Source organism: Melopsittacus undulatus, chromosome 6 (assembly GCF_012275295.1).
Source record: "Melopsittacus undulatus isolate bMelUnd1 chromosome 6, bMelUnd1.mat.Z, whole genome shotgun sequence".
Classification (NCBI taxonomy): Eukaryota; Metazoa; Chordata; class Aves; order Psittaciformes; family Psittaculidae; genus Melopsittacus; species Melopsittacus undulatus.
The window spans coordinates 10,494,788-10,506,576 of NC_047532.1; the positions used below are offsets into that span (position 1 = coordinate 10,494,788).

Sequence of the window (11,789 nt, forward strand, 5' to 3'; positions counted from 1 at the left end):
AGCTACAGCTAAAGAAGTTCTCACTCATTTACTCTGTAGATTACCAAACCCATTCAAATGACATTCACTCTTTCAAACCCAATATGAGCTATCAATAAATGTAATATACATCTTTAAACTGGAGACTGTTAGTAAAGTGATGCTATTTATTCCCCTATGCACAGAAGGTGCTTAATGCACTCTGATGTGGTCATGCACGTGATCCATGCTTTAGAGCAGTAAAATTACAGGCTCTCTCTTCTCTGCTTTCTGCCAGCCTCAGAACAAATGATGCCTTCTCAAGGCACAGGAATATTTCTTTTGCCAAACCACTTGTAAGTATCTGCTTCAAGTATGATTAAGGACAAGGAGAAAGAAAGAAAATCAAAGTTTCTCATTGGCTTCCAAGAATGGAATCAGTGCTTGACCTCTCTTCACTAACTCTGTTTTCATATTACTCTGTGCTAGAAAAGCCAGGGGTGGAATGAGGAGGTTTTGTTCAGAAGACACTTTCAGTTCTGCAGGTCAGCTTCTCAAAGAAAGAAGGCAGAAAGGGGGTAACTTGGAAGAGGGAAAGGGGGGGACAAAGGGATTAGGGAACCAATGGCACTGGGCAGATTTTTACAGCTTGAAATGCTATAGGAGAGCATCAGAAAGGCTTCAAGAGCATGGAAAACCTGGAATCTTCAGAAATCAACCCTAAGGGGGATGGGGAATAGAAGGAAGGAGAAAGAGAGAATGAGAATTTCACTCTATGTCTAAAAGCAGCAGCAATTAATTCCAAATTTACTATGTACACTAAAGCAGAAAGGATGGCTAATGGAGAAACGCAAGCTGGTGCTACTTAACTAGGAGCACAAACATCGTATTTAGGATTTAACATGACACAGGTATTAGTTAGCTATTGTGGAAGCTTACAATGCAGCAGCACTTGGTACTATACCAGGTGCAGTGATTTGCTCAGTTATCTTTTAGTTAAAGGATGAAAGCAGCATCCTCAGTGCTGCCAAAGTCTTTCTCAGTTACTAGGAATGATACAGTCTTCACAAACTTTTCATAGCAGAATAAATACATTCTAAAGCTTCTTTGCTAGGCAGCGTCTCCTGCAAAGCATAAAGGTGTATAAAGGGGAGAAAGGGTTAATGCATTAACACATGAACCTGACAATATGTACCAAAACCCACAAGAACAACCAGGAAAGGTTTGACTAAAAGGAAAGGGTAGCCTGCATTTTTTGATGAATAAAACATTTCTGTGCTAAGTCCCTCTTGTAAATGGAGACTTTCAGAGCTCCTGGAGACCTTTCTAAAGGATGACTATGACCTATTCTGTTGTAGAAGAAGGACCAAGGACACACTGAGTCCAAAGGGATGAGCCAGTGGCTGTTCCCTGTCAGAGCCCAGCAGGAAGGAGGCTCAGGTTTCACCATGCAGATAAGGTGATCATCACTACCTTGGTCAGGACATTGAGTTAGTGGTGGAATAGCACTTCCTTGCTTGGAAAGATCTTCCTGACGGAGGTGGGTGGTAAACCCAGAGGAGGGAAACAGTCCTTCCCCTTAGCACAAAGGCAAAAGGCCCAAGAAACCCCCTCCCTTCCCTCTATCCCACCAGGAGCTGCATCCTCTGCACCCATTCACTTATTCTGCAGCCAGAGGCAAAACTAACCCTCACAACACCCAGCATGAGCCCCAGAAGCATCTTCTGGTACAGCAAAAATGGGCTCACAAGCTTGCCTGCGCAGAAATAGATTGCTGCAAGTTAGCAATGTAGGAGCCTGCCATATGGCTTGGGTCCCAGTTCTTGGCATGTTGACACACAGCTGACATGGGCTAGAATTGCCGTCTTGAAGTCTTGTTACAGAGAATTAGCCACTATGTGTATGAGATGCATCTTGCTCCTTACAGGGCAAGTACTCTTTGTCAACCCAGTTACTGGATATTCCCCAGAAGGCTCAGTACACTTCAGAGACAAGCTTCTGACCTGTATTTGTAGCACAGGTTTCAGAGGGATCGCTTGCTAACAGCAGCCTTTTCATTTCCTAATAAAGGAGCTTCTAATGTCGTGGTTTTACTGCTGCCTGAGATGCATGGTACAGCTCTTCCTCAATGGCTCTGTAAGTGATGGCAATGACAATACCACTGAAGCACTTCAAGTCAATGGGGCAACGTGGAAAAGAAACAACTTCATTCAGCTGACAAAGTGAAGTTTGTGCTTGTTCTGGATAAAGGTACCCGCTCTGAGCTAATGCCTGCTCCAAGAAGAGTGTGTTCAGAATAAACCTCCAGCAGTCACCAGGTGTAGCAGCAACCTGCTACATCTCCTTGCAAACACTATAACAGGTCATACAGTAGCATTCCTATGACACTCCTTTCTTACCATCAGCCCTGTACATGAAGGGCCTGATGTCCTGCCGTGACCTGCTCACCAAAGGCACAGGCATCACTCCAAAGTGACGTGAAGGGCTTTAGCAGGACAACTCTGGGGTGTCAGGAGGCTGCAGAGAGGCTGACACTCATTGATACAGCAAGAGACCTGCTGGCCTCTGCCTGCACTTAGTGGAGGAAAACCATCAAAGCATATACAGTAGCTGAAGTAGGAGACTTATCTTCTGCACATGGACATGGGAAGAGACTGCTCTGTATCCTAAAGGGAAATATTTCCCTCATCCTGTACCCTTGCTGCAGTCCCACCAGCAGTGATTGTGCTCAGTCTCAAAAGCAAAGACACTGAACACGTTTAAAGATTGACTTCTGGGGCCAGAAGGGGGTAAATAAAACTGGTGTGATCCCAAACAATGGGGGATGTTTCAGCACCAGCCACCATCTCCTGCAGCCAGAGCTTTCACAGCAGACATAGAAGGACCAGCAACAGAGTGTCCCATGCTACCACCAGCTGAGGAAGATGCTCACTGGTCAGAACAAGCAGGAAATACCCGCTTTGGAAGCTTTCCATACCAGACCTGCACATTGTGGTCCTCATCTCCCAGGGAGCTCCCTGAGCACCAGCCTCCCTCAGGCAACCCACAGACCCTCCAAACCACAGGCCATGAATCCCAGCTCCCCAGGGAGTTGAAGGGGAAATGAGCCCTCATTTGAAAGGCCTTTCAGACCATGTCAGTCTGCAGCTTTGTGCTGATGAAGCAATACTCAGCTTGAGAGCAGGGAGGTGAAAGCAAGACGCCTGGAAGCTGAAGTGCTGCATTTCAGAGTTACTTATCAAGAGCAAAGAGACCCTTTTTTGCCTGTAAAGGGCAGACAAAAAGCAGACACAAAACCATAGGAAAGGAAGCAGGTTTACCTCAGTCTGCCCAGACTATATGTAACAGGACCTTCAATGTCAGCTTGTATTTTACTTTCCTTAGAGCTACTGCCTGCATTTTCTGTAGAGATGGAAAGAGGAAAGAGCTAAACCTTCCCTGCTCCTCACCATGGCTCTTCTCTAGAATAGCATTAAAGCCTTCGTGTTCCACCCTCCCCCAAAAGAGGTTACTTTGGGAGTATTAAATGCTCCTCTGTATTCTCTTTCTATGGTACCACGAGAGCCTGACACGACGATGAGAAAAAACTTGTTCGCTGCTGCGTACGTGTCCCAAATTCCACATTTCTGGAAGGTTTTTGCTACTTTCTGCTGCTTCCTCCCTCCCCACAAAGTATTATGAGGGGGGAAGGGTTGTTTGCTTGCCTTTTCCCCCCTAGACTATTAGCCGGACACGTCATGAAAAGGGAGCAAGGGAGCCTTTGTAGAAATGGCCTTTTAAAGGTCCCTGATCTGAAAGAAGTTGAGCCATTGTTGTTGTGGCTCCAGCAACAAAGCCTGCATTGTTTTTAAGGAACACTCAGCAAAAACTGATACTATTTGTGCTGCTGCCTCCCCCAGCACCCTGCAGCCGGCGCAGGAGCAGCCACAGCTCACGTTCCTCCTGCAGGCAGGGATCCCAGCAAAGCCTCTGTAACACAGGACGTGATTCCACACCAGCATTAAGGGATACACAGCCAGGCTGCTGCGGTCCCGTCACCATAGAGCCATCATAGAATGGATTGGAAGGGACCTTAAAGCTCATCCAGTTCCAACCCCTGCCACAGGCAGGGACACCTTCCACTGGAGCAGCTTGCTCATTGTATTTAAGGGGTTTACCTCAGCATTGCAGAGCCCATGCTGCATGTGAATGGGAGGAGGAGCAGCCCTGGTGCAGGCATTCCTGCCACAACATGATTAGAGCATCCTCATATAGGTACATCACATATGGAGGGTGTATGTGTGTAAAAAATGGACAGACAACTGAACAGACCCAGGCAGAGCAGAGTTCTTGCACCCCTGGGTATCCTCAGCATCAGCAGGTACCCTCAGCATCCCCGGATCCTACTGTTCCCCACATTGAGTCTATCTTCCATGCTCAGCACTTCACCTTTCAGGGGATCACAAAGCAATTTGCAGACATTACTGGAAGGGTTTAAGCTCCCTTTTCAAGGGGGAGGGTGGCTGGTAATTCGAAATGAATATCTCTGGGCAGGTTGCTCCTTTACATCCAGTGATAATCAATAGCCTTTATATCCAAGTGCTTTGTCAGCTACACTTTAAGAGCACAATCTCAGTGCCCTAAAGCCCAGTCCTCCCTAACCATTCCTTCCAGCATGTATCTCTCTCCTGGACAGCTGAGCTTTATCACATTTAAGCAACTCTTTAAAACATCTATGCTATTATATGCACTTGCATCCTCTCTTATATCAGATGTAGCCCACATGTCACAATTACATCAACTTTCCAATAGGCACTGAGCAGTGGTTTGCAATGGGGCTGGCTACAAAGAACAGCAACAGAAGCAGCTAAAACAGTGATAAAGGGGCATTCACAGGAAAGGAGAGAGCTTCTACCTGCAGAAATTACTTGGGGAGTTGCTCAGACTCACACAGACCCTGAAAACTGATTATTTTCCTAATCTTTTTTGCTGCCAGCCTCATCTGTTCCCTCTTCCATCACTGTCCCAGATTCCTGGTAAATTCCTTACAAGGCTGAGCACAGGTATCTTCAAGTGTTACTCTGTAAAAATAAACAGCAAAACACATGCAGAGAAGAGCTGCAGGACAAGGACAGCAGAACAGGCTCCACACTTGGTAACACCATCAGTGAGGCCCCCAACCCCAGGTTTCACTGATCCTTTAAAACACGTAATGAAGGCAGGCAAGCAGAAATCTGCTTTAGCAAGTGTAATGCCCAAGAAAAGAGGTCAAAAAGCCTCTGGGAATGACCAAAGGGATATTTTGGAGCAGGCTATGAAGGTGTTTGGGCTCTCTAAGGGCACAGGGAGGCAGGAGATGCACTACGAGCCAAGGAGCCTAATGCAAGATAAGGGCCCATCAGATCATGACTCTCCCTCAGAACACAGCCAGCTTCAACAGAGGGGCAGAGCCAGAGTCTTTCAGTGCTCAGCACAGACCATCTTGTGGTGCAGACAACCCGAGCATTAAGAGCTCTTCAATTATTCATTCAAGTGAGCAAGTAGTTGAGGCTTTTTTGTTGGTGCTTGGGTTTACCTGCAGCTTTCCAGCCTGGCACTGCACCCATCCAGTCCTTTTGCCCAGAACAGACAGAAACTGCCTCAAGACTTCAAGAAGCATTACCACCTGCCCAAGAGCTTCCTGGCAGCTTTACCTCTAACAGGTGAAGTGCCCTTCTCACTGCCAAAACCTACGAGCATCCTTCTCAGATGAAGTCAGGCTGGGAAAATAAAGCCATTATAAGCTGACAAGGTGCTTGGATAGTACAGACACTAAAAGAAGGAGAGGCAAAAGGATGAACCGAGAAGCTCCTAATGAAGATGCTTTGAAAAGGAACAGATTTTGGTTCACACATTAAGGAACTGCTGGCACAGGCAGATTATTGTGTGTTTCTGTTGGCAATGCACATCCAAACGTTCCTTTCTCTGTCCAGGCTGGGACAGGATCCCTCCCCTCCCGTGAGAAGCACTGGAGCCACTGGCACCACATAGCACCCTGGAGGACAGAGAAGCCTGAGGACTTTTTGTGTTCTCCTATGATAAAATGCTAGAATGAATACAGTATGAGCCCAAGGCTTTCTATTTGAAGGTTCATTTAAGTCTGCCTAAATGTAAACTTCATGGACCTGTGAAGAATGAAGCTATTTCTGCCTTTTCTTGAGAAACAGCAACTAGAGAATGCTGCTCGCACCAGCAACGAAGCAATATGGAGGATTTCCATGAAGAAGGGGTTTGTTTCCTTGCTTAGAATAGTGATGCTGGGGGGGAATCACCCCCCAGCACTGTGCTAAATTTGTTTCATTTGTTCTATATTCTCCCATATGAAGCTCATCCTGCAGCGAACAGAACGCGTGTGAGGCTGGAATACTGAGCTCCCAGCACAAGCCATGCAATTGCTCTTTGAAGTTGATTGCCATTCTCTCTGCTTCTCCTCCCTGTCAAAACAACAAGGAAAGAAAAGCACTACTGCCAGCCCCGAATCATTCAAGTGTCCAAAACACCCAACCAAACAAAAGAGTTATTAAACCCAACCTCCCCATTGGAAAACGCAGCTAGAAGAGAATACAAGACAACATTGTCAGCGGCTGGCTTTGTCCCCGTGCCAGTGACATGGAGACGTCTCTCTTCTGACTCAGTGAAAAGGAATCACCAGAGTACAAGAGATTGTGTTTGCAAGTGTACAACAGTTCAAGAAATCCCAGCTTCAACACTTGCTATTTATTTAAAGCCCTTTTCTTCTGTGGTTGCTCTGCCCAAGGAAGCACGTAGCACAGGCAAGCCTGTTCCCGAGTGCTTAAAAGTGATTCTGTAGATTGGCTCGCTTATAAACACCACACAAGAGCACAGAAAGAAGGCTTTTTCCCTTTTCTAACACGTATCCTTGCTGTTACTCTTATATGTTATTTCCTAGAACCTCTTCTTTTAATGCTCAGCCAGCTGCTAAGAAAACATTATCGAAAGCCGCAGCAAAAACCTAAATAAATTGCTGCTTCACTGCCTGCTCCTCATCTTGTGAGCACTTAACACCAAAGAGACCAATTTGTTTTTTGAGCTCACAATGGTTTGTGTCCTGACAGCTTAAGCTCAAGTCTCCCTTTATCTCTCCTTCTCGCCATCCTAGAACTTCCAGCCCCAAGTCCAGCATGGTTTCTGAAGGAATGGGCAGGTAACAGTAACATATAGGTCCCATTAGGTTTAAGTGCTATGATCACGTTACTGTATTGCATCTAGCATATTCCATAGAAGCTGCTTTAAACACTTCAGCAGGAGCTGAATGTTCAGCAGTTAAGGGCATATGCTAAAGATGCACAGAGGTTTTATGCCCACTTAAGGCATCACAGAATCCCAGACTGGTTTGGGTTGAAAGGGACCTTAAAGCCCATCCAGTTCCAACCCCTGCCACAGGCAGGGACCCCTTCCACTGGAGCAGCTTGCTCCAAGCCCCTGTGTCCAACCTGGCCTTGAACACTGCCAGGGATGGGGCAGCCACAGCTTCTCTGGGCACCCTGTGCCAGTGCCTCAGCACCTTCACAGGGAAGAGCTTCTGCCTAATGTCTAATCTAAACCTACAGATAAGCATAAACCTGTATGAACAGGCCACACTGCAAGACATAAATCTGAGACTGAAACTACACACTGACCAATATTTCACTCTGACTGGTTCAAGTCTGACAAAGTTTAAAGCAGCAAAAGGCAAGGTCATCCCATCAGCAGCATCAGATGCCAGCAGCAAACTCCTGCAGCCACCCTACCTGAAATAAAGCCTCTGCTCTTGGCTCCTTTGAGCTAAACCCAAGCCTAACAGTGAGGTGCTCAAATCACTGTGGGCAGGAGATTCCATTTATGCTGCCTGTGAACACACAGGTACCCCAGGCTATACCTCGAGCAACTTAAATCATCACTACTTCTCTCTGATAGCCCACGTTAGTGCTCCTCTGCATGGCATGGGTGATGGTGGCAGAAGAATTTTTAAGCAAACTGAATCAAGAAGCATTTACCAATCCCAGAGACTTTGAAAACTGGAGTTTTCCATGCTCAGCCACTGAATACAGCCTGGCCAGACCCTCCATCCCAGCACCAGCCCCCCATGACACCAACACAGCGACCCCTCTGTACCACCTCCCTTCCAGTCCCGATCAGATCCTGGCTTCCAACAGCACCCCCTTCCCACATACACGGTGATCTTAGTTCCCAGCTTTTGCTCCCTTTTTCTTTCAACACCAAACAACACCAGTCCAAAAAATATTAAGCCAATAATCACAAGTACTCAGAATTCATAGCAAAACTGTAACCACTGATTATTTTCATTGCAAGAAGCTGTTTATGAGATTGCAAAGCCGCACTAAGAGATGGTGCTTTAACATCTAATACTTTGAATTAAAGAAAATTAATAGAGAAACCCAACAGGGGCCCACTTCCTCAGCTCATGTGAGTTAGTGTCATTGCAGCAATAGCAAATACAGCCACGCTAGCTAAACCGACAGCAATTTGCCCCAGAATTGCCGGCACTTTGCCTGCAGCACAAATCCTCACCAGTCTAACTTCTGTAATTGGTTCATCCACAGGCACATCTTGTAGAGAGCAAAGGCCATTTTTCTATGCCCAAAGAGCCTTGCCCTGGTGCAGATGAAACTTAATGCATGGGGAGAGAAAAGGAAGGTTTGATTCTCCAACTATTTAATGTAATTGAAGATGCTATTTAACTGCACCGAGGCAGACAAACCACAGCACTGCACTCAGCCTGCTGCACCCAGTGGCCCACATTGCCTGCTGACACTGAGCTGTACCCCAGGACAGCTTCACTCCTTAGCTACAAACAGCCATTTCATTAACTCAGGCAGCAGCTGATCCCACCACACGTGAAACCATCATTTAAAACCAGAAAATAAAGGAAAACCTGGAACATGAGGGAGGTCAAGTGTGTGGGAAGCACGTAACAAGCACTGACGTGGCCAGGGCACCTCAAGGGGCTTGCCACCTAATGTCACAGATGAAAGGCTCCCCTGCCCCACCAAAACCCAGCTGCACACCTTCCTTGCACTCTCACTGGTTTATCTCACCCCTTTCCTTCCCCAGGAATTCACGTCTCTTTTCCCACCTGATGGGCTTCACCACTGCCTATCTTATCCATTTAGACTTATGGGATCATTCCTGGCAAAAGCCTGAGTATTTACAACACAAACACAGTCTCTATTCTATAAAACAAAGCCCAGAAGGTGGGTGGTGTTTTTTTCTTGCTCCTATTAAGCCAAATCCCCAGCCACCTGATTTTCTTCTCGCTCTCACACTGCTTCTCCATTCCCCCCCATAACAATCCATCCTCCCACTGCATTAAAGATAAATCATGTCCCACAACTCATGAGCAGCCCCAATTATTGAAGCACCAGAAACCACAAGCACACCTGAGGGGTGGATTGGGTTCTTCAAGCTTTCATAATTTCATACTTGACAAAGAAAAATGTTTTTGCAATGAACTGATTAAAATTAGGCATTTATCAGCATAAAGCGCTCAAATGAGGAAGCCAGGAACAAGTATGGAGCTCAGGTTTAGAATAGAGAATTACACTCAATACACCTGGTTTTAATTTCATATGAAGATTTAGAATCACCCACCAAAAAGCCCTTATAAAACAGATTAAGCATTAATGAACCTGTAAATTTGATTCAAGGGCCATATTAAGGCCTGAGGTTTGCCGCTGCTTAAGCATCAGGTGTGTCATGTGTAGTGCCAGTAAAATTTAGGTAGTGAGTGTACCAAAGTGAGCTAAACTCTGGCTGACATAGATCTCTCCACCATTATCTTCCAAATCCCAGGCATAGCCCTTGATCAAGCCCATGTGGTTAAGGGGAGAACACTCTAGAAACTGATAGAGGGCATTAATACAATTAATGCTCTAGGATGTCTTGACAGTTAGAGGTGAATATTGCACAAAGCCTTTAAATGAGGGTATTTTCTAGCTACCCATGAGCTCGTCAGGGAATGGACTGGCTTGAGGAAACCAAACAGAACAATTACAACAGCAACACTCAATAATACACTGAGCTGGTGCTAGACAAAGCCCCGGCTTGACATGAGCTGCAGCACGCTCCCACACTGTCTGATGCCAACACCACCCTCCACCACACGGACACCTTTGGTTCTTAAAGTTCCAGGAAACTCATTCAGGTAACAGCTTTAATGATATACATTAAGGTGACCGCAATATCTCACCATCTCAGCAGCTACCAGTGTGAGAATCCAAATAACTGTAACACAGCAGCCTACTGCGAGTAGGAATCTACTGACACATCCTGTGATTACAAACAATTGTAGCAGAGAAATCACAGCAGCAAATTCAAATGCATTTCTAAAGTGCGGGAGTAAAACAAGTTAAAAACCAAAGCCAAGCCTCAAAAGAACTCTTGAAAGCAAATTCAAATGGCAAGGAGGGGAAGAGGAAAACACAACTCCTATTATAGCAGAGCAAACGTGAAAACAAAATCAAGGCAAGGATCTCCCCATTCAAGCCAAGACGTAGGTCATTGGGGTGGGGTTTTTCCCTTAAGAAAAAGGTTGGTTTAAGGTTAAAACCTTAAAACAAAGGTGATGCATTTTAAATACTTGCTGAGTGCCCTGGGCCCACCCGTTTCTTTCGTGGAATAGTACAGGTACTGCTGCAAGATCACCCCACTGTAACAGGCAGACATTCAATTCAGTCCCCCACAACCAGGCAGGGTATTTCCTTCCACAAGTTAGTGCTTTGGAAGTTCTCCACAAAGGCTGCAGATGTTCATTGTGATGGGCACACGTAACCAACCAGAACCAGTTGGTTTGGAGACATCACTTAAAAACCATCAGATGAGCACTCTCGATTACTGGTTATCCAGGCAAATTTGAACCTGTGATTTAGAGGTGGAGAGCTCTCTATCCCATTACCAGTCGTAAAGACCATCTGGTCCCCTACTCCCTGATTAAAAATGGTTCATGCAGAGTGCATCATCTATCACAATTAATCCAATTCAGTTTGGCGAGGGGGGGAAGAAAAGTAATGACTATTCTGGGAAATAAGTCAGTTGGGGAAAGATCCCAAAACGCTCCATCCATTTTAGCTCCTGAACAACCTTGTTCTCTTTGGGGATGAACAGAGGAGTCAATCATGAGCCGGTGATTTCCGCACACAACCCTTGGTGGGATCACCTTCCTCCCGCCGCCCTCCCTCGGACAAAGGGCCGCTATTGTCCCTCCACAGCCTCCCCTCCCCAGGCACCCCCCATGAACACAACCCCACCATGAAGCAGCAGACCCAACCCAGCACCTCCCATCCCAACATTCCCCCTTTCCCCATCCCCACGCGTGCGGCAGGGACCCCCACGGAGGCGGCGGGCGGGCCCTCTCCTACCTGAGCTGTCCATGGTGCTGCCGCCCTCGGCGCGGGGCTGCGCCTGCTGCTGGTGCTGCTGGTACTGGTGGTACTGGTGATGCTGATGGTGCCGCGCAGGGCTCCGGCCGCCCGTCCCCGCCGCACCGGCCCCGGCCTTGCCCCCTCCGCCGCCCTCAGCGCTGCTGTCCACCAGCTGTAAGGATTCATAGCCGTCACTGCCCGGCTTTTTCCGGTAGCTCCCGAGCAGGCTCATGGGCGCAGCGGGCGGAGGAGCTCCGCTGACGCCGCGGGCAGGAGGGGAAGGCGAGTGCTCCGGCCGCCCCGAGGGGAGGAGAAGGGCGGGACGGCACCGGGGAGCCGCCCCCCCCCCGCCTTCCCTTCCTTCCCCTCCCCGCCCCGGCCCCGGTGCCGCCCCGTCCCGCCCCTCCGGGGCCCGGAAGCAATCGGTGAGGC

The 11,789-nt window shown here is 47.4% G+C and overlaps 1 protein-coding gene across 1 annotated transcript in view; it reads right to left on the bottom strand.

The window, feature by feature from the left end:
• DNAJC6 (DnaJ heat shock protein family (Hsp40) member C6) overlaps positions 1-11,589 on the bottom strand; it is a 39,019-nt gene extending 27,430 nt beyond the window's left edge. The window contains exon 1 of the mRNA XM_031050900.2: positions 11,355-11,589. Within this exon, the coding sequence (XP_030906760.2) occupies positions 11,355-11,589 (235 nt within the window). The remainder of the gene's footprint in view (positions 1-11,354) is intronic.
• Positions 11,590-11,789: the final 200 nt, after the last annotated feature.